The sequence below is a fragment of the Myxocyprinus asiaticus genome, chromosome 13 (assembly GCF_019703515.2).
Source record: "Myxocyprinus asiaticus isolate MX2 ecotype Aquarium Trade chromosome 13, UBuf_Myxa_2, whole genome shotgun sequence".
Lineage (NCBI taxonomy): Eukaryota > Metazoa > Chordata > Actinopteri > Cypriniformes > Catostomidae > Myxocyprinus > Myxocyprinus asiaticus.
The window spans coordinates 2,737,123-2,759,925 of record NC_059356.1 but is presented as its reverse complement, the minus strand read 5'-3'; the positions used below and the strand labels follow the sequence as shown (position 1 = coordinate 2,759,925).

General features: G+C 41.7%; 1 protein-coding gene across 2 annotated transcripts in view; it reads right to left on the bottom strand.

The window, feature by feature from the left end:
• Positions 1 to 22,803, bottom strand: part of LOC127450329 (protein kinase C alpha type-like) — a 271,450-nt gene that overhangs the window by 28,826 nt on the left and 219,821 nt on the right. For both annotated transcript variants that reach the window (XM_051714339.1, XM_051714340.1), the window contains 5 exons: positions 22,199 to 22,339; positions 21,551 to 21,724; positions 15,998 to 16,089; positions 13,516 to 13,578; positions 8,756 to 8,894 (listed from right to left, as the gene is read on the bottom strand). In XM_051714339.1, coding sequence (XP_051570299.1) covers positions 8,756 to 8,894; positions 13,516 to 13,578; positions 15,998 to 16,089; positions 21,551 to 21,724; positions 22,199 to 22,339 — 609 coding nt within the window. The remainder of the gene's footprint in view (positions 1 to 8,755; positions 8,895 to 13,515; positions 13,579 to 15,997; positions 16,090 to 21,550; positions 21,725 to 22,198; positions 22,340 to 22,803) is intronic.

Sequence of the window (22,803 nt, the reverse complement as noted above, 5' to 3'; positions counted from 1 at the left end):
GTCTATTTTTCATTCTAAATGAAAAAGTTCCCTATAATGCACCCAAAAATGACAATTCTCTCATCATTCACTCACCCTCATGCCATCCTTGATGTACGTGACTTTCTTCTGCAGAACACAAACTAAGATATTAAGAAGAATATTTCATCCCTGTAGGTCCATACAATGCAAGTGAATGGTGACCAGAACTTTGAAGCTCTAAAAGCCCATAAAGGCAGCATAAAAGTAATCCATACGACTCCAGTGGTTAAATCCATGTCTTCAGAAGTGATATGATAGGTGTGGGTGAGAAAAAGATCAACATTTAAGTCCTTTTTTACTATTAATCTCCACTTTCAAACAGCTCTCCTATGCTCATTCAGAAGAGTTCTTCTTCTTTTGTTGTTTGGTGATTCGCATTCTCGTGCATATCACCACCTACTGGGCTGTTGTGCAAATATTATTTATTTATCCTTTTCCTTTATCCCTCCATTTTTTTCTTTCTTCTCTCTGCCCAGTAGGTGGTATGCACAAAGAATGGGAAATGGGCTGGCAGAGGGCTGGTGAAAATTTTTTCTCACCCATGTCTATAATATTGCTTCTGAAGACATGGATTAAACCACTGGAGATTTATGGATTACTTATGCTGCTTTTATGTGCTTTTTGGACCTTTAGAGTTCTGGTCACCATTCACTTGCATTGTATGGACCAACAGAGCTGAAATATGTTTCTAAAAATCTTTGTTTGTGTTCTGTAGAAGAATGAAAGTAACACACATCTGGGATGGCATTAGGGCGTAAATGATGAGAGAATTTTCATTTTTGGGTGAACTATCCCTTTAATTAACAAAGGTCAAATATATAATATTACAAACAAAACACAACATAAAATTGAAGCCCAGCAGGAAAAATGGCATTAAATACAGTATATGTAATGTAAGAAGAGTTTTTTAAATAATTAATTTCGATCTCCATTGACTTGCTTACGTTAACATTTTGATACAGTTTGAGAAATACAGTGCGAGTGACATGATGAAAGAACATATATCTACCTCTGTTCAGTCTCTTTTCATGGATGTATTTGACTATTTATGTGTACTCCAATGAAATCACTGAACCCAACGCTTAAAGCCTATCATTAGGGCCCAAGCACTGAAAGTGCGGAGGTCTTACTGTTCTTCAAGGATTATTATTATTATTATTATTATTAGGGCCTAAGCAATGAAAGTGCAGTTGTGCTGTCCACTTCAGCCTGTCAGCAGGGGATTTTGCTGTAGTGTGCGCTCTTAAAGGCACCTCCACTTAAAGCTCCCCTTAACCAAAAGGGCACCTTTACATTTGTGGAGGGCACCTTTAGATTTGTGAGACCCTGTAGCCCCTGTTCTGTGCACGTCAGTGCCTACAGTCACCAAAATTGTTACATATATAGCTCTCATAAAGCCGAACAACTTTCATACTCACAGTCATTAGCTCTGCCCAACAGGAAGTTGGCCATTTTGGATTTTCTGAAAACCAAAGGCTCTGAACTTTTAAATACTCCTCCTAGGGGATTCATGTGACTGGCACCCCCTTTAAAATGGTTGTGTAAGATGGCCTCTGTAGCACCCCATTTTCACCTACAGTCACCAAACTTGGTACATATATAGTTCTCATCAAACCAGAACTCTTTTATAATTATAGTCATTAGGTCCGCCCAATAGGAAGTCGACCATTTTGGATTTTCTGAAAATCGCAAGCTCTGAACTTTTAAATACTCCTCCAAGGGATTCACGTGACTGGCACCAAATTTGTGCAACATCATGCCAAGACATTGTAGATGCTTTTGATTTAGATCAAAATTGAGATGTATGTTTATTCTCGGGGGCTAATCACATGGATTTGACTATTTTGGGTCACGGTCATAGCGCCACCACCCCCTTGAAAATGGGCATGGAAGGGGGGCTCAGTAGCACCCCCATTTTCACCTACAGTAACCAAAATTAGTACATATATAGTTCTCATCAAGCCGAACAACTTTCTCTCGAACTGGCATCTCCAGCTCACCTTTATCTCGCTCTCCCGCTGATCAGCTGATTCAGCGCAGGCCGTGCAGTCTCACGGCCCGGCCACGCATTCCTCCTCGTCACAGTGCGTTTTGTAACACTACAGCACTACTCATTGGAAAATTTAGCTTGTAACTGGAAAAGCGACACTATTGTGAAAACAGCTGAACTACTTTCATGCTACTGAAAAATGTAGTTTAGTCGTATTGCTACTATAAGTTCACTACTCCTGAACACTGGTACTGTGGCAAGTTTCATTATCCACAAAAGCAAATGAGATTTAAGAAGTGGAGGTGGGAAAAAAAAACAAGTGGATACTGACTTAAATGTAATTCTGTCCCTCATACAAAGTTATTGTATAACTTCAGAAAGCTTACAGTGAATGAGTTGCATCTTTTTTGTCCTTTTTGGAGCCCGATAGCCCCTGGTCTCCTTTTGAATTCCATGGAAGAAAGAGTCATACACGTTTGGAACAACACAATCTCCATATATAGTGTTCATGTTCTTCAGTGTAGTTGAGAGAACATATCCAGGCCTGTCAGGTCACTGAGGACTCATCAAGAACTGAACTGAACTACCACATAATGAACTGCAATCAATGCAGCACAGAACACAAGAGAAATCCTGATGAATGAGTACTGAGTGAGTGATGGATGCTGTTCTGAATAATATGCTTTCCTTTTCCAATCATAACTGCACTGGTTGAACCACGCTTTGCACAGCATTATGCTATCTATCTATTTCTCTCTGTTTGTTTTAGTCTGTCTACATCTCTAATTATCTATCTGTGCAACACTTTTAAAATTAGCACATGTAATTGCTAATTGTATTTCCATTCTAGTCAATATGTAAGTGCTAGTATTGAACATTTCCCTGACTCCTGTGTTTAACTGATTACACGGGTCACTGGTCAGATGTGAGGAGATCAGTAATTGAGGGTTTTCACAGACACATGAGCTGAAGACATAAGAACATCATACGGGAATGAACACAATCTGCAACTGCTTCAGAGTAATGCATTATAAAGAGATGGAGGTTTCACCATATTCATCACACACTCGTTGTGCATTTGAGAATCAAAATTCAATGTCCTTAAGACAAAAGCCTCTCTTTGGTGAGGATCACATCATGTTGATGTTTGCTGTCTCTCCTCCCACCTGCAGCATGCTTTTCACTCTGTGAGTCTCCTTTGTGTCATCTAGTGCTGGAGGAAAGCATGACGTTCCCGCTATACACACACACACACACACACACACACACACACACACACTATAGTGCGGCTATCCTTATGAGGACTCTCCATAGACATAATGATTTTTATACTGTATGAACTATAGATTCCATCTCCTAACCCTACTCCTACCCCTAAACCTAACCCTCACAAAAAACTTTCTGCATTTTTACATTTTCAAAAAAAAAAACATTGTTTAGTATGTTTAAGCAATTTGAATTATGGGGACACTAGAAATGTCCTCATAAACCACACTTATAGCATAATACCCTTGTAATTACCAGTTTGTTACCTAAAAAAATGTCCCCGTAAACCTCCCAAACCTTTGTTTTTATATTTATATTTTATATTTTTTTTATATTGTATATCAAAATAAATGTAAATAATTTTAGAATATTTATTAAATATTTATTAAACCATACTTATAAACCATACATATCTGTCATGGTTCCTCCCGCTCACCACCAGAGGGCTCCATCACCTGGGGATTGACTTTAACTCTCTGAACTCCATTTCCCATAATCCCCGTACCTGGCACTGATTACCTGCTCACCTGTTTCTCATCTACTCAGCTATTTAAGTCTCACTCTCACTCGCTATCTTTGCGAAGTCTTGTTTTTGCCCAGGCTGACATTTCTGAGCGTTTTCTGAGTTTGTAGCATTTCCTGTGTATTATCATGGACTGTTTACCCTGTTATTGATCCGTTGCTGCCTGCCTACTATTAATGCCTTGTTTATCTGGATTTAACCTGTGATTGTCTACTGCCTACCCCAACCTCTTGCCTGGTTATTGAATATCCCTCTGGACTGCCTTTGATATTACTGCTGCTGGTGATTTACCTCTGCCTGTCTGTGTTACTACGTTTATTGTTATTAAAAGCTGCACATGGATCTCAACTCCGTTGACTCGTCATTACAGAAAACTTCCCCACAAACCGATCCAGCAGCTTTTTCCAACTAACCACTGAGGTCTCAGCTCCTTCATCAAACCCAGCAGCACACCCGGCCTCAGCTAGAACAATTCACCGCACCATGGATCTAGCAGCATTCTTCGTTCAATTAAGCCAGGCGGACTTATCAATAAGGGAGTACTCCCATTTCTTTTCCACTGTTGCCGCCCACACTGGTTTTGATGATGCCGCTCTGAAATCTATATACAGAAGCAGACTTACAGCACGCCAGTGGAGGGAATTGCTGGAGACCGGAGATTACACTTGGGAGGAATATGTGAGGCTAGTACTCGACACACTCACCACAGAGGATGCTCCTCTCACAATCCTGGTTCCAGCTTCTGAGTCAGTCAAACCTCAGCCTGCTCCATGCCATTTCACAGCCACGCCTCAGCCTGTTCCATGCCATGTCACAGCCATGCCTCAGCCTGCTTTATGCCATGTGACAGCCAAACCTCAGCCTGCTCCATGCCATGTCACAGCCACGCCTCAGCCTGTCCATGACATGTCACAGCCACGCCTCAGCCTGCTCCATGCCATGTCACAGCCATGCCTCAGCCTGCTCCATGCCATGTCACAGCCATGCCTCAGCCTGCTCCATGCCATGTCACAGCCACGCCTCAGCCTGCTACATGCCATGTCACAGCCATGCCTCAGCCTGTTCCATGCCATGTGACAGCCAAACCTCAGCCTGCTCCACGCCATGCCACAGTCCAGCCTTCCGCAACTCATTGCACGAAGGCCTTCATGGCCCTTGTCTCCAAGTTAAATTATCCGCCACTGATATCGGTATGTAGAGCCACGAAGACCCTTTCCCACAAATTGTCAGTGCCCTTGCCTGCCACAGCCAATGAGCTGATGCCAACGCCTGCCACGGCCAACAAGCCAACGCCCACGCCTGCCACGGTCAATGAGCTGGAAACCTCATCCGTCCCAGAGCCAGCGTTGCCAGCCTCATTCGCCTCTAGAGCCTCCCACGGCTCCGCCTTCCACGGCTCCGCCCCTCGAGCTTCCCACGGCTCCACCTTCCATGGCTTCACCCTTTGAGCCTGCTAGGGCTCCACCATCCACGGCTCCGCCCCTCGAGCCTGCCACGGCTCCACATTCAGAGTCTTCTACGGCCCCAGTCTCTAGTCTGTGGCCGCCTCCCAGGCCTCTTGACCCTATCTTGACCCTGTGGTCACCACCCAGGCCTCCTGATCCTGTTTCAGCCCTGTGGTCACCAACCAGGCTTCCTGATCCAGTCCCAACCCTGAGGTTGTCTCCTGGCCGTCCGCCTGATCTGCTCTGGTCTCCTGGGTCTTCTGGCCATCCACATGATCTGCTTTGGTCTTCTGAGTCTCCTGGCCATCCGCCTGATCTGCTCTGGTCTTCTGGGTTTCCTGGCCATCCTCCTGATATACTCTGGTCTCCTGGGTCTTCTGGCCATCCACCTGATCTGCTCTGGCCTCCTTGGTTTCCTGGCCGTCCGCCTGGTCTGCTGTGGCTCCCTTGGTCTCCTGGCCGGCCACCTGACCTGCTCTGGTATCCCTGGTCTCATGGCCATCCGCCTGGTCTGCTCTGGCTCCCTTGTTCTCCTGGCCGTCCACCTGACCTGCTCTGGTATCCCTGGTCTCATGGCCATCCGCCTGGTCTGCTCTGGCTCCCTTGGTCTCCTGGCCATCTGCCTGATCTGCTCTGGTTTTCTTGGTTCCCTGGTCATCTGCCTGATCTGCTCTGGTTTCCTTGGTTCCCTGGTCATCTACCTGATCTGCCCTGGTTTCTTTGGACCCTGGCATTGCCTTCCTCCTCGTTTCAGGAGCCGCTCGTGGGTGGGGGGGCGGTTCTGTCATGAATCCCGCCTTTGTTGTTCCTCCCGCTCACCACCAGTGGGCTCCATCACCTGGGGATTGACTCTCTGAACTCCATTTCCCATAATCCCCGTACCTGGCACTTATTATCTGCTCACCTGTTCCCCATCTACTCAGCTATTTAAGTCTCACTCTCACTCGCTATCATTGCGAAGTCTTGTTTTGCCCAGGCTGACATTTCTGTGCATTTTCTGAGTTTGTAGCATTTCCTATGTATTATCCTGGACTGTTTACCCTGTTTTTGATCCGTTGATGCCTGCCTACTATTACTGCCTTGTTTATCTGGATTTAACCTGTGATTGTCTGCTGCCTGCCCCAACCACTTGCCTGGTTATTGAATATCCCTCTGGATTGCCTTTGATATTACTGCTGCTGGTGATTTACCTTTGCCTGTCTGTATTATGTTTATTGTTATTAAAAGCTGCACATGGATCAATATCTTACAATATCTATCTATCTATCTATCTATATATATATAGTATATATTTAATTTCACATGTTTCATTTTTATGTACATTACATGAAAAAATTTACATTATTTAAAATTATTTCTTAAACTATATATTACTAAAAATAAATAAATAGCTAAAAAAAATTTTTAAAGCTTATTTATATAAATCTCCAAAGACGACTGTAGGTGTGTGCATAAAAATCAGCTCTAATTTGTTTTCCTGGATGAGTAATTAGTGAAATCTTTCTTTATATTTAATTTAATATATAATTTTTAATATTTTATATTTTTATATCAAATGTATCAAAATGTAAATTATTTTGTAATACTGTATGTATTAAATCATACATTACTGAAAATACAATAAGTTTACAAGCTTATTTACAGTCAATTTTGTGCGAAACTACCGGTTAGGTTAAGGGTAAGGATGTTTGTTTTGTTCACCTCTCATTTGCTTTTAGGACACTATTGGTTAGGTTTAGTGGTCGATCGATAAATCGGACGATATTCTGACTTTTTTAATTATCGGCATTGGGTGATAAATTATCCCATTTGCCAGATTTGTTTCTTGAGGGTGGCGAAAATCGCCTGCTTGCATGTGAAGTGACTGAGACATGTAAACGACCAGTCATGGTTCATTTTGTTGTTACGTAAAATTGTGTTACTACTATAATAGACCGGTATGCAACACAGTGTCATTTAAACAGTCCACATATCAGAGCCGCGGCAGATGCGTTTGAGCTCATAATGTTTAAGTGCAGAGCCGCGGCAGATGCGTTTGAGCTCATAATGTTTAAGTGCTCGTCTGTTTCATTGTCCCACTCTCTCATCAACAGTTCCCTGTAACTTTTGTCTTTTCTAATGATAAAAAGGCAAATATCAGTAAAACTAATATCATATACCTTCTGCAAATATGCACATATCTAGTTTAAACAGATGTAATAAACAAACCTCACAAAACTTGAGCAGATCCAGCATCCTGTGGAGCGCTCATTTATTAACCTCTAAAGCAGGTATTCTATCAGTCTCTCCTCAACAGTTCCCTGTCAAATATCAATAAAACTTCTATTATATACCATTTGCAAATATGCAGATATCTCATTTAAACAGATGTAATTCACGAACCTCAAGAAAATCCAGCATTTTCTTCCCGTCGAGCGCTCATCTAATATCGTCCTCTAAAGCATGTATTCTATCAGCCAGAATCAAAACTTCAGGATCAGGACCAAAAGTTCCTCTGGTTCACAAATTATGATGGTCAATCAGTGACAATCTAAGCAGGTGATCCAGGCAGTTTAAACTGTCAGGATACTGCTGCTGCTCGCTGGATTCACACAAGTGTGTGTGTGCAACTTCAAAGTAAATGCGCTTCAAGTGTGCTATAAGTAAATGTCTTATTCACTATGCACTGTATGTACAATTGGTTTGATTTGGTATTTTTTGAGAAAATGCGATTGCTAACGTGGACATGCCATCCATGGTTGCAGGACTACTGTGTGTACTGTTATTTCCTTCTTCCTAATATATTAACAATTTCTTCATTTGCAAATAAATTACAAAAATGTAATGACTAAACAGAAATCAGAAGAAACTGCTATCTACCATTTAAAATAAAATATTATTTTTTAGATTTTTTTTTACAAAGTTAAAGTTTTGTGTGAAATTTAGTAAATATAGTGTTACAGAGTTAATGCTTTTTTTGTGTGTGCAATTTTAGGTTTATGTTATTTACTATATTAAATTGCGTGATATATCGGCATTGTATCGGCCTATTGGCCACCCTGCTGTCTGTATACTGGCACTGGCCATTAAAAAAACCATATCAGTCGACTAGTCGACCACTAGTTAAATTAAGGTTCAAGTTTTTAGTTAGGGAGGTAAGTTTTACTCATTAAAACCTCCATCTAACATTCATCTTTGAAACCTTGTCTGATTACGACACAATTTGACTCGCATTTGGCGCCCCCAGCTGGACATTTCACTGGGAAACTTCAGCAAAACGTGTAATAAGGTACAACATTTTGTTATGCAAAAATGTTGTCACGTCACATTTTTGTGCTCCTGGAAGAGTTTATGTTCAGAGTGGATGTGAGGTCAGTAAGGGTGAGGAGTTCCAGGCCTCATGATGTTTTTCAGATGGATTGAATAAGACCATCTGAGCCATCAGAGCCATCTTTATCTCTTCCTCTCTGGGTCACATTTACACTTGTGACTCTCACCCGAGACACCCGAGACTCATTACTACATTCTCACCTCTGGGGCAATGTAATCGGGCGTTCCGCAGAAGGTGCGCGTCGTCATGCCCTCAAACATGTTCTCCTTACACATGCCAAAGTCTGCGATCTTAATGTGACCCTCAGAATCCAACATCACGTTATCCAACTTCAGATCTCTGAGTACAAAGACAAAATACACAACATAATAAGGCTGTCCATTTAACACGTTAATTTAGTTCAGGTAATTATAATAATAAAGCAATGCAAAATAGCCCCTTGACCCATATGTGACACTTGTAAACCATCAGAACATTCCAAGCCTGAAGTATCACATAAATGCATTGTTTTGCAAGTATGTAATTAGGGATGTTTTAATGCAGTCTCTGATGTAAACTTCAGTAGCAGAATGCTACTGCAGCATTTTTCATTTATATAAAATGTTTTCATAAACATATACAGTATGTGGCTAAATATTTCTGTTTATTGCTATGTACTGTATTTTTCTATTGGTGCATATAAATGAAAATGATCATAAACCATTCATCCTAGTGTTCATTTTTCAGCCTGACATTTTACAATGGCTGGTTGGTTTAAATTAGGGCTCATGAGATTTAAAAAAAAACAAAAAACAAAAACAAAAAAAAAAGTAATTTCAGAGTCATTTTAGAGAAAATACATAAATATTGAGATATAAATCAAATATCATCAAAAGGCTGAAAAATATCGAGATAGCTATGATATCGGCCAGCACTAATTGACAGCCCTAAAAATAAGCCTATCGCATCCACCTTAGATACTCTGATAAGTTCACTCATTGGGCCGATTGTTGACAGTTAATATCGTGGATGTGTGTTTAGCTGACCGCTGCGAGTGGGCAATGAGAGAGGACAGGGCGACCTCCGCCACGCTCAGCCAGCCTTCATCATCAAAGAGCATGATTAATGCAAGCTGAACGCTGCAGCCCCACAGGGATGTGCGGGGGCCTGAATACAGACAGTGCTGCAGATAAACAGCCTTACTTTCTTCTCTATCTTACAGCCGCCTTTCACACAGAGTGACTCATTCACGACATCAGGACCGGAATATTTATATTTAACTTCCTGTGAGTTTCAGACCAGCTAAAACCTGAGCGATGTTGTTTACTTTAAGGTATAAGTTCAAGCAATATGTGTTTTCAACAACACTTCACACAAATGTGTTCTACACAACATATCTAGCAATGGGTCATGCTATACTAATGTTACGTCATATCTAATGTCTATTATTTTTGTCATATTCAGGTACCTTTCCTCTTGGGGGCAAGGATATGTTACGCAAAGCTATAAGATAACTGCTAATCATCAGAATAAGGATCGTTTTAATGAAATTCTTTGTCATGGAATTGTATGATGTAATTAATTAGATTTTCATTTCCAGAGGGAAATAGCAGTGCTTTAAAGGGAACAAAAGCACAGTGTTATTACAATTCTAGCAAAGTTTTAAGTATGTTCAAGAGAATCAATGCATAATGCGACAACATCTTATAAAGGCGGTTTTAGATTGTTAAAATAGATGGAAGAAAGAAAAGACATTAACAATTAAGTATGCAAATGGGTGATTCTCACAAAACCTGTCAAGGAAATATCCTGATCCTATGTTACACTGAAATCAAAAGAAACAAATAAGAAATTATATTTTGCATACAGAAAATGACAACTATTTTTTAGGGTCATTAAGATTTTTTACATTTTTACATTATTTTCATGATAGTTATGCACATTTAAGCCCAAATTGTTATTATCGCAATCCAAAAATGGTCATTATAATATTCTCATTACCGCAACATGAAAAAAATATTTTATTTACATTTTAAAAATATTCATACACCATAATTACTCCCTTGGTACTGCCTTTAATTATTGCTAATTTACATTTTTTAATTCATTGTAAAACTGCACCTTTTGTAACTTTTTTTTAAATCTTACAGTAAATATGGTAAAAAATTACTGTGTTACGGTAATGAGAATCATCATTGAAAACAATGGGAAAAGTATAAGTAAAATGTCTGCACGTGTTATGGTAATGAGAATTGGGGTGTAAAATGTGCTTAAGTGTCCGTAAAATAATGTCACAATGCAAAAAATCTTAATTGTCCTAAATGTAGGCTTTTTTTTTTTATTAATGCAAAATATAATTTCATATTTATTTGTATTGATGTGGGTTTAAATATGACCAGGACCTTAACATATTTGTATTTGTATTTGTACGTATATATATATTTTTTTGTCTTATTGAGTATTTCTATATATACATATATTTTCTATTAACTTTTTATTTTTATTCTATTTTTTATTATATCTCTGTCTTGTTGTATTGTTTGTGCACTGGAAGCTTCTGTCACCAAGACAAATTCCTTGTATATGTAAGCATACTTGGCAATAAAGCTCATTCTGACTCTGATTCTGATATTACTCAAATAAATTCAAGATAAATTACCAATCGGAATGTAGTAGAGGCAGGGCCATGTTATTATCATCTCTCCCTCCCCGGTTTTTGGCTTCAAGCACGAGTTAACTTTTCTTATGGGATGAAAGACAGCAGCAGAGGAGGGAGGGGGTGATAATTAAAGGGGAAAATTCAGCACAGCGGATTACATGCTGTGACGAGGAGGGCGTGGCCGGGCTGTGAGTGGGCACGCCTGGTGTTGAGCAACCCAATCAGCAGGAGAGAGATAAGAGGAGGAGTCGGGAGTGCTGGAGAGAGAGAGAGACACACACACACACGGAGCTGTGTGTGTGTGTGTGCGTGTGTGTGTGTGTGTGTGTTTGTGTTGTGTGTGTGTGTGTGTGTGTGTGTGTGTGTGTGTGTGTGTGTGTGTGTGTGTGTGTGTGTGTGTGTGTGTGTGTATGTGTGTGTGTGTGTGTGTCGTCATGTTGTTATGTTCCAGTTCAGGGTTTTAAGTAATTAGAGTCTTGTGGAGTGACAATCCGGTTCCTGCTTCCTCCTTTACCGATGAACGAGAGGCTTATCTGCCACACATGCATAACATCACCTTGTAATATATATATTACTGTAACAATCACTGTTAATGAACGAGTGCAGTCGTTCTACTTTTCGATTTATTTTTTGCCATACAACAGGTAAGAGACAACATGAAGTTAACGAACAATTCTTTCTCAAATCATTCACTCACTTCTCTCTCACACAACCCTGAACACTGTGCACGTGCTCACACACCGAACAACCGGATGGGCGGCTTTCTTTACCATTATCATCCAGCACGAAAGCACAATCAAACTTAAGTGATTATATTATCAGTGCATTCATAACACTCGCATATAATCTTTAAACTCGCTACAATATCAATCAAATGTATGCCATTCTTGTAACTACCAGGTCCCTTTGCGCACTGCAGACAAGAACATATCCACATTTTAGGTTCAAAAGCCCAAACTACACAGCACACAAGAACATAGTCGATTACACTTTTGCAGCAAGAGTATAGCCTAACAGTGTAATGTGTAAAAAGTACTGACAACTGTTATTATTAAATTGCTCGGAGGCAGCTTATAATAAACCAAAAGTGTTACCATAGGATGCACGGCTAGGTGCTTCAATAGTTAAAATATTCCAAACGTGGCTTGGCGTTCAGGGGTTGTCGAGATGAAGGCCCTCATGATTTATAAATAATTATGACACTGTTCAATGTTGTAAATAATTTCTCAAGACTTCCTCAAGCATACAGTTTTTAGGAAAACATTTCCAAAATGTTTTAATGTGTTTATTAAAAAAAAAAGACTGACAAAAAGAAAAGAACAACCATCGTCTTGACACCAGTAGAACATGATCACACGGGAGGCCGGCGTGCTGTTTCCGTTACGTCCAGAACCCTAGGATTGGCCACATTATGCCAACTCTTTGACAAGTGGCATCTCCGGCTCCAGCATGTTGACTTTCCCCTGTGGCGTGACCGGATGTGCATCACGCCAGCAGTGTGAGAGACCCGGGTTTGGATACCACGTTGAAACCAGGAAGTAATTGTGTTTGCATAATCAGTGAAGAGCAGGATTTGGAGGTTGCATTTTTCCTTTTTACATTACATTTTTACTCCACTGATGGTTAGGTTTAGGGTTGGGTTGGGTGTTCATTTTATAAAACATGCATTCATCTTCACTGTATTACAGCCTGTACAGCTAAAAACAACTCGCCTCAAAACTTGCTTTTGGAGACCCTCTGCGGACATTACACCCAGAAAATGGCGTTTAAAATGTGGGCACACGTGCCCATACGCCAAACCACACTTACCGCTTTGGCCACTGGGGCAGTGTTTCACATTTTGGTAAGCACAGACTGATTTTAGCTAAAGAAAAGTCAACCTACTTTTTCCGATTTCACTGTGAGATCAGTCTAGAATGTTTGAGGAATATCAATACCATGCTGACATTCAAACACTGCAATATTCAATAAATGCTGTATAGTGCTTATTTGTCGTCACACTCAATTTGCGGCAATGACATGGCAAATACACAGAGTGCCGTTCTCTTTTCTGTACTTTGTACTCTTACAATAATGAAAATGGTCTTTTAATAGTGCTGTCTTGATGCCAGTGTAAGGTGTAATTGGCTTGGCTCTCTAGTAATCTCAAGTGTCACATCTTCTCTAATTGGGAGCATTTTCCTCTGATGGAGACTCACTGACAAACAGGTATGTAACAATTACACTACTATATAGTTTAAGACCTCTTGTGCTCTTCAATTCTATGTAAAACTATGGCTATGTAGTATTTAAGGGCTAAAGTAAAAATAATAATACACTCACCTGTAAATAATTCCCTTCCTATGGAGAAAGAACAATCCTACAGCAATCTCAGCTGCATAGAATCTGTCAACACAACACAGTAAGATCATTCAGCATCACACATTTAAAAAAGACTCAATTAAGCAATATCAGACCCTGGGTTTAGAACAACATGTGTTGGATTCTAGAAGCAGTACTAACAGTGAAACAAAACACTCTTGTAACGCAATTTTTGTAATCAAACTAATGGACCGGAACTTACTGTTGACTAAAGGCAAATTATTACTTAAATATCAGACTGATTTCCAAGTCCTAACATGATATTATTGGAGTAAAATACAGGGGAGAACAATGTGCCTTTGAAACAAGCTTTGATTATTCTATCAAACCATTTTCATTTAGTTTCTTATGGACAAGTCATCAGAGAAATGATGTTGTTTGAGCTCAGGCACTCTCAGCTCACACAGATGTATATTACAATAACAGCATGAATAAATCTGTTTCAGGAGCAGGGCTTTTATGAGCACAAGCCCTTATATGTTTTCTTTGCTCAATGTTTGCAGAGCTGTACATATGTGAAAGCTGTGTTTGGATGGAGCAAATTTTTTAAGAGATATGAACATGCTCACAGAGTTCTATACATGTAGTACTTGTCAAAACATTTTCCATCAGTGTTGAAAAGACTGTCGCTCTGCACACACACACACACACATGCACACACACACGCACAAACACACACACACAAGTTTGTTTCACTGTATACTGTAAGTGAGGACATCTCATAGACCTCCACTGATTTTTATAGCAGGCTAATGACATTTTCTAACCTCCTATCCCTAACCCTACCCCTAAACCTAACCCTCACAGAAACCTGTGCACATCAGTAGATTTAAAGCTAAACAAGATTTGTTTAGCTTTATATTTCAATTGGTGAAACCATCTGTTTTGCTTGACTAATGCAGGGGTTGTCCAAGTCACATCATCTAACTATGGGGGTACCTCAAGGTTCAGCGCTAGGCCCTCTCCTCTTCCCGATATACACAATATCGCAGGCACATGGATTTTCCAACCCTAAGTAGCTGCACAGATTTCGGCCTGCCTGGTAGGCATCTCAGCATGGATGAAAGGACACCAACTCCAACAAAAATTCCTCATCATCCCAACCATCTCATCAATTCATCACAACATCAGAGTTAAACAAGGTTTAGCAACAAAAACACCATACAGGTGAACTTCACAGACCACATTGAACAGACCCAGTCATGCAGGTTTGTATTGAGCAACACACTATCAGAATTCTTTTGCTAAATTATACCTTCAGGGGTACAAAAGCTTGTCACTAGGACAGTATACCCACTATACCCTCTAACAGGTCATAAGATACTAACATGTACCCTTAAGGATAGATAAGGTACAAATACATTTCCAACTGGCATGCACAGGGTAGTGTGGGTGTACCTTTGATGGTACTGCCCCAGTGACAACTGTTGGACACACAAAGTTGGTGACAGTGTATCAGGAAGATCAGACTCCTTGTCCAAGCTCTTGGTTATCTTTAGACTGGACTACTGCAATGCATTTCAAGCTGGCCTTTCTGCATGCACTATCAAGCCAGTGATCAAGAAAATGGTGGATCATTTGGTTTTGAATAGGACCTAGAGAACACATGTTCTCTCTTTATCTTATTTAACTTGCTGTTGTTGACTGCATCAAGTTTAAGACACTGATGCTTATAAAGCAGCCACTTGTTCTGCACCCTCCTACCTTCACTCACTTCTACAAATCTATATTGCCTCTAAAAATCTGTGGTTGGTGACGTTAAGGGGCCTCATTGTTCCAACACAACAAGGCACAAAATCATTTTCCCAAACTTTCACTACACCTTGATAGTGGAATGATCTCCTGTGGCGTGACCGGATGTGCATCACGCCAGCAGTGTGGGAGACCCGGGTTTGGATACCACGTTGAAACCAGGAAGTAATTGTGTTTGCATAATCAGTGAAGAGCAGGAATTGGAGGTTGCATTTTTCCTTCTTACATTACATTTTTACTCCACTGATGGTTAGGTTTAGGTTTGGGTTGGGTGTTCATTTTATAAAACATGCATTCATCTTCACTGTATTACAGCCTGTACAGCTAAAAACAACTCGCCTCAAAACTTGCTTTTGGAGACCCTCTGTGGACATTACACCCAGAAAATGGATCTACCATCAAAGATGACCATCTACAAAAAAATGCTTAAAGGAACAAGTTTCACATGAACATTTGACTCACAATTGGTAATGAATGTTCTCTAAAAAAAATAGAAAAATAAGTTCTTGTACTTTTCTGAACAATTTTGTAACTTTGTATTGCAGCAATTCTCATGTTACTGGCTTCTTAGAATGAATCGTTTGTGTTTTAGCATTTCTAATTTGAAAGTCACTTTGGATAAAAGCATCTGCTAAATGAATACATGTAAATGTACTGGATTCTGATACTGAAATGTGTTGGAAAGTCTTACACGGCTTGAGGCTCCTTGAACTTGCCCACTTGCTGGATGTGATACATCAGGTCTCCTCCATTAATGTACTCCATTACAAAGTACAGGCGATCCTGACAAAAAATAAATGAGATAAATAACACAGCTATCGCAGACACTGTCGCCTCTGTATTCAGTACTGAATCACTCAAACACTGGAAGAGATAGCACACAGATTGATATATTGAAGTCCACATGAGGTGTCAGGTGATAAAGGAATGAGCTATGACCTTTCTTTATACTTTCTCTGATTAAAACATTTGAGTACTCTCATAACACAGAATAAGAGATGGCTTAGGTTGATACGTCTACTTCAACTGAAAGCCAAGAGGCATTCCTGAATGTTTTTTATGCCTCTGAAACCTTATTCCATCAGTTAGTATACATTTTACAGAGTAACAGCCATTGGCTGGCCATACCAGTTGGTTACCCATAATACCCTGCTTTGAATAACCAAGGACAGTCTGACTAATTATCTCCTGCTGAAAAGGCCATCTTGAACCAGCAACAATTTCTATATTGGTCCAAGATAGTTTATGCTGGTCTGGTGATAATCTAGCTGGTGGTGCAGCACTGTCTTTCTGGAAAAACCTGATTCACCAATGAAAGCTTTCTGGTTAGCCAATTAACCTATAAACCTAAACCTTTTTTTTTTTTTTTTTTTTTGCTGTTGCCTGCATTTTTCACACCCAGATTTAAAAGCTCACCATACACATATGCTGTACAGTGGACTAATTGCAAAATATAGGTCTAATTGTATATCTCGGCATCTGTGTGGACTAGAAGCTCAATCTAGGTATTGTTGGAAACCTGAGATCCTCAGCTTTGTGAAGACATTTCAAATTTCATCATTGGTAGATGAAAACCTATTTTGCCGATGATTTATTATGCTTTTTCTTCTGGACTGCATATTTTGTTCTGGACATCGGAGATATAACATTGGATTATTAACACAAACAATCTCACAGATAAGTAGAAAATGGCATATTTAAAAGAAAACAGCCTAAGTTAAGAGTCGATATAAAATTTGTGGCTACTTGGGTCTTACAGAAGCATTTAAACTCTGGCAACAAAATAATTCCTGAGAATGAGAGCTTTCATTTGATATATGACATCTATTTTACTGCTATTTGAAAAACTTTTATATTCATATGTACAGTATATTCCTACATCCTCATTCATAGGATGGCGCTGATTTGCGGCATGGAGGTTTTCAAGTCTTATTAATATGATAATTTATGTAAAACAAATTCAAAAGTGATGGAGTACTGTGAAAAAGGTACAAAGTCTGAGATTTCAAATGGTACCACATATGGATATTCAGGTATACATGGGCTTTTACATTTTATACGTAAACCCGCTGGCGAATTCACCGAGGTATGCAGAGCTGAAGAGGTTTTAAGAGGCCTGTCGAAAAACACCAGTATGTCACCCCAGATCTTTTCAGCAAGGCTGTGGTTTACACAAGTCAAACACAAGCTGTGTTGGAGATGCATAACACGGTGTTTGGAGAGTGAAATGCAAGTGGACATGATGGCTGGTTTACTGTCTGCATGTGGCTCATGAATATTTAGTATGGGGCATGCTGCAGGGTGCCCATTCTGAGACTGTCCTGCTGAGACTCCTTGAGGAGCTTCCCTAATCTGACGAATGACAACCCCCCAAACACTAGCTTATGACACTCATTATCTGAAGATGATCAGCAAAAATACTTCTCTCAGAGAACTCGATAGTATGGAATAACATGAGTAGTTATAGATTAGTTTCCCTTGGCATAAGTCCCTTCCAACAGTTCAGCATCAGGATTCTCGCTCAAACCATCAGAACCTGCTGGAAGGTGATGACAGCAGGGTAGAGGAGCTTACCCCCAAAAGGAAATTAGACCCAATTTAATCTTATGTCCCCCCAAAAGGAGAACTAAACAAATAATTCAACTTAGACGACCAGGTCTCAGGTGGAGGAACCTGAAAGGAGAAGAAATATTGGTAATATCGTGAATATAAACTTATATGACTAGCAAACATGAAACCCTTATAAATGGCATGTAATGTGCCATACCCTACTGAAAGGTGACTAGCTTTGTGAAATGGCATAGCTTCCGATGTGTCTGTGCAAACGGACTGCCCATGGAATGGGTGGCATTGCTTCATGACGTGTCCATGAAACAGATTGCCCATGAAATGGGTGGCATTGCTTGTGATGTGTCTGTGAAACAGACTCCCCATGAAATGGGCGCAATGCTTGTTATGTGTCTGTGAAACAGACTGCCCATGAAATGGGTGGCATTGCTTAGTGATGCGTTTCTGAAACACAATGTGTCTGTGAAACAGCCAGGCCATGAAATGGGTAACAATGCTTGCAATGCGTTTATGCAAACTACTGCCTGTAGAATGGCTGGCAATGTTTGCAATGTGTCTCAGCAAACAGTGTACCCATGCGTAGTTGTGGCAAGCTGTAATGTGCAGAATACATAAATGTAGACTGATAAAGTCGGTCATATAATTAAGACATCATTAGGGCAGTTTCACCAACAATGCAAATACCTACACTGGGACGTTGTAATGACCCCTTATTAAAAAGAAAACATTTGATAACTGCAAGACATGTTTGGTACATCCCATCTGATTTAAAATATTCTGATTGGCAGCAATTATGCATGCTGTGCTAAGATTCCTTATTCAGTTATGCTGATGTGCAGTTGCCTACTGCTAGATGTCAGTAGGCAAGCAGCAACGTTTGTTAATTCATTCAAGAGAGAATGTGATAGTTCTTACAAATCATGCAAGATATGGTGTTAATGTGAGAAAGGGCGTCTACAACGAAAAGCATCAGCAGGAAATATCATAAAATGGAGAAACAGCAGTGACAATCCTGCAATAGGAAAATAGCCATTGGACTATAGTATTAACAAAAATACAAGTTAAACATATGTAACCATACCTGAACTGAAGAAAGATTATAATCAGACCACATGCATTTAAGTATTATTTATATTTCAAAGTACATGAATACTCAATCCTGATTGCCCTGTGCAGGAATATAGAAGGGAATGCAAAACTATCAATAACGTATGTGACATTAACCTGACTTAGCATATCTGCAGAACAACATAAAGAACGGTGAGCACCAACTACTCTTGTAAAAGTTAAAATTGCTGCTTGAAAAGCGATTACTGGATAGCAAGGATGGCGGCGCTGTAGCACGCAGCGGCCATTTTGGGTCCACAAATATGGTGCATGTTACGTGTAGTCTACACCAATTGGGAACATTTTTACCAGAGATGGGCATCGGAAGTGCGATAAGCGGGCCGGCGTCCGTACTAGGCTAAGGGCTAACCTTAGCCACCTGGCTCTACCATCCATTCTCCTCTCCAATGTTCAGTTCACTTCGTGGGTTCTTGGGGGCCGGCCATGAGATGGGTGGTGTCTGCTTCCTGCAGTGGGCTCCACGCCGGGGCTGGGCCAAAGGGGCAGGCTGCGGCAGAGCCAGTGCAGTCACCGCAGGGGGACGCCCTTGGCGACGAGCAGACGGGGTGCAGGATCTTGAGCTGCGCCGGGGCAGGATATGCCAGATAGCCTCCGTCTGCTGCTTCACCATCGAGAACTGCTGGGCAAAGTCCTCGACGGTGTCGCTGAATAGGCCAGCCTGGGAGATGGGGGCAGCAAGGAACCGTGTCTTGTCGGCCTCACCCATCTTGACCAGGTTGAGCCAAAGGTGGCGCTCCTGGACCAGTAATGTGGACATCGTCCGCCCGAGAGACCGTGCCGTGACCTTCATCGCTCGGAGAGCGAGGTCGGTCACCGAACGCAGTTCCTGCATCAGATCTGGGGCGGAACTACCATCGTGCAGTTCTTTTAGCACCTTGGCTTGGTGGACCTGCAGGAGAACCATGGCGTGCAGGGCAGAGGTGGCTTGTCCAACAGCGCTGTAGGCTTTGGCCGTCAGGGACGACGTGAACCTACAGGGCTTGGACAGGATCTTTTGGCATCTGCGATAGGTGGCGGCGCTCTGCGGGCACTGGTGCACCGCGAGCGCCTTATCCACCGGGGGAATTGCTGTATAGCCCCTGGCTGCCCCGCCATCGAGGGTAGTGAGGGCAGGGGAACTGAGAAATCGGGACCGGGCAGTAAAAGGTGCCTCCCACGATTTTGTCAGCTCCTTGTGCACTTCCAGTAAGAAAGGCACTGGAGCGGGGAGCGGCTGCTTTGAGTGGCGCCGTGAGCTCAGGAACCAATTATCAAGCCGCAAGGGTTCAGGGGAGAGCGGAGGGTTCCACTCTAGCCCGACACTCGCGGCCACCCGGGAAAGCATGTCCATCATCTCTGCATCAGCCTGTGACTGAGCAATTGTCCGATGCTGCGCTCGAGAGCTCATCAGCTTCGCGGGCTCCGAACAAGAGGTCAAACTCGCCGTGAGACGAGCCGGCGGACTCATCCGGAAGCCTGATCGGGGCAGACGAGTGTGCTGGGGAATGGGAGGTCCACGGGGGGATACCCAGTGGAGGCGGTCCCACTGGGGTCCCCAAATCGTCCCCAGTGCTAGCCGTGCTGGCCTCAAACCCGTAGGTAGAAGGACCGAGGCGGGGAGCCTTTTCTTACGAAAGCAAGCCGCGACCGCAACGTTGCCATGGTCATGTTCTCGCAGTGTGAACATGAACCATCCACGAACGCATGTGGGTCGCGCCCAGACACGAAAGACAGCGATCGTGACCATCTGAAGTTGAGAGGTAACGACCGCAACCAGGAAAAACACACAATCGGAAAGCATCTTTAAAAAGACGCATCTTTAAAAAGACGTTCCGTGTGTGCCGCTCTTTTAGAGAAATATACTCTTTCAGAAAAATATACTCTCTTTTTTCTACTGAAGTGCCCAGGGGCGTTCTCTGCAGTGCACCAGTGCAGAGGAGGGAGAAGCCACTGAAATGCGCCATCAAATCCAGCAGAGGTGAATGAACAGTCAGCTCAGTAGACATCGACCGTTCGGCTCCGAAGAGAAAATCTGAATGAGTGGTTGCATATCAGCTCCTTTTATACCCATATGTCCGGGGGAGTGGCTTGCCTTTTATCAAAGACCAGAGGTGTCTCGGGCTCCCAAGAGTGACCCCTAGTGTCACTACATCGACACAACGTCGAGTGAATGACAGATAGGGAACTTGCATATCTTGCTGGATGAAATCGGGAACATGAGCAACGAGGTGAGTAGCCAAACAATGTATAATCCAAATGTTGAGCGACTGTTGCTTGAAAGTGAATGCATAGCGTGTGCTAAGCTTGTGTGTTTTGCTCACATGCAAGTGAAGCAACGTGGCATACGAGCAATGAGACGCAGCTGTGGGACCTCATAAGGCAAAGGCTAGATAATGATTGGATGAGATTCCGGAATTGACGTAATGCTACTACGAGTCCTCTGAGAGAATTATCGCTGTATACTAGTATTGTAACATCTAACACAAACTGGAATCACAAGAGCCACAAAGGACAAACAGACAGAAGATATAAAAATACATTATTCAGCCATAGTCCTCATCTTTCTCACCACAGTCTGGAAGCATGAATGCAGTTGAGTGAGGAATGGCGGCTTTTCTCTCTGGGCCAGCACTCTCTTCTCCACCATTGTGCACTCAACGTCATCGTCCTGGATCACCACGTCCTTCTTCAAGATTTTAATAGCGTACAGCTCCTCAGTGGACTTCATCTCCGCCAACATCACCTGGGTGGGAAAAAAAAAAACACTCTGGGGAACAACCGGAGAGGAAACACATGAACACACATGATGCTGTAACTAATAGGCAAAGTTAGCTATTAGACATTTGTCAGATACTTATCAGATGCAACAATGGTGATAAGCGATGCCTAATCTTTGCCATTTGCTTAATTCCCATGGACCACTGACTGACCATATGATGCATAGTGTGCAGAAATATGGCAAGAATTTTCCCAAAATCACAAGCTCCAGTCAGATTGGCTAGCTTTATGTAATTTCCAAACTTTAGAGATCACAAGTCTATATCAGTCCCCAAGGAAAACCCCAAGAGGAACATTTAAAAACAATTTAATCTTGTTGTCTGGAGAAACCTCATTTGGGATCTTTCTTCCTTTCTATAGGTTGTTTATAAGGTACCATTCTGCATCAATGCGCTTTTGTGAGGTTCATCTTCAAAAGACATTAAAATGTGTGACTGACCTTCCCAAAACTGCCTTTGCCGAGAAGAGCCAGGAAATGGAAGTCATTGAGTCGGACTCTGTCCATGTTTCCGGACGGTAAACTGAAGCGCCGGTTATCAGTGGGTGTGATGACTTTCTTTCCTGGACCAAGCCGGGCTTTCTACAAGAGTGAAGGAGAGCAATCAGTCCGCAATACATAAATACACAAGAAGTTCTTCCTACACACAAACACAAATTTCTGGCTCTAAAATGTGTGCTGGCATGCTCTATGCAAAATGGCTTTTCTTAAAATTGTGCTGCAACATGGTTCGGCCTGTGTTAAAATGCTGTGCATGGCTTGAAGGAGGTTCACAAACAGTTGTTGGAGAGAGGTATGAAGACCCTATGAAGTTCTTCAGCCAGGTGCTTTAAAGCTAATCAGACAAGAGAACAACAGCTGGAAACTTCCGTGCTCAACTTTCTAATGCGCCATCATACTCTTTTAGTGTGCATTCGAGGATGCCAAGTTGCTGTACTGTTGGTTGCTTCTGTACTACTGAGTCTACTATATCCAACCATTTCAGGCAGTGAATCACATAGACTTTACTGTCTCCAATCCCATTGGTTGTCGCCACATTGTGTCAC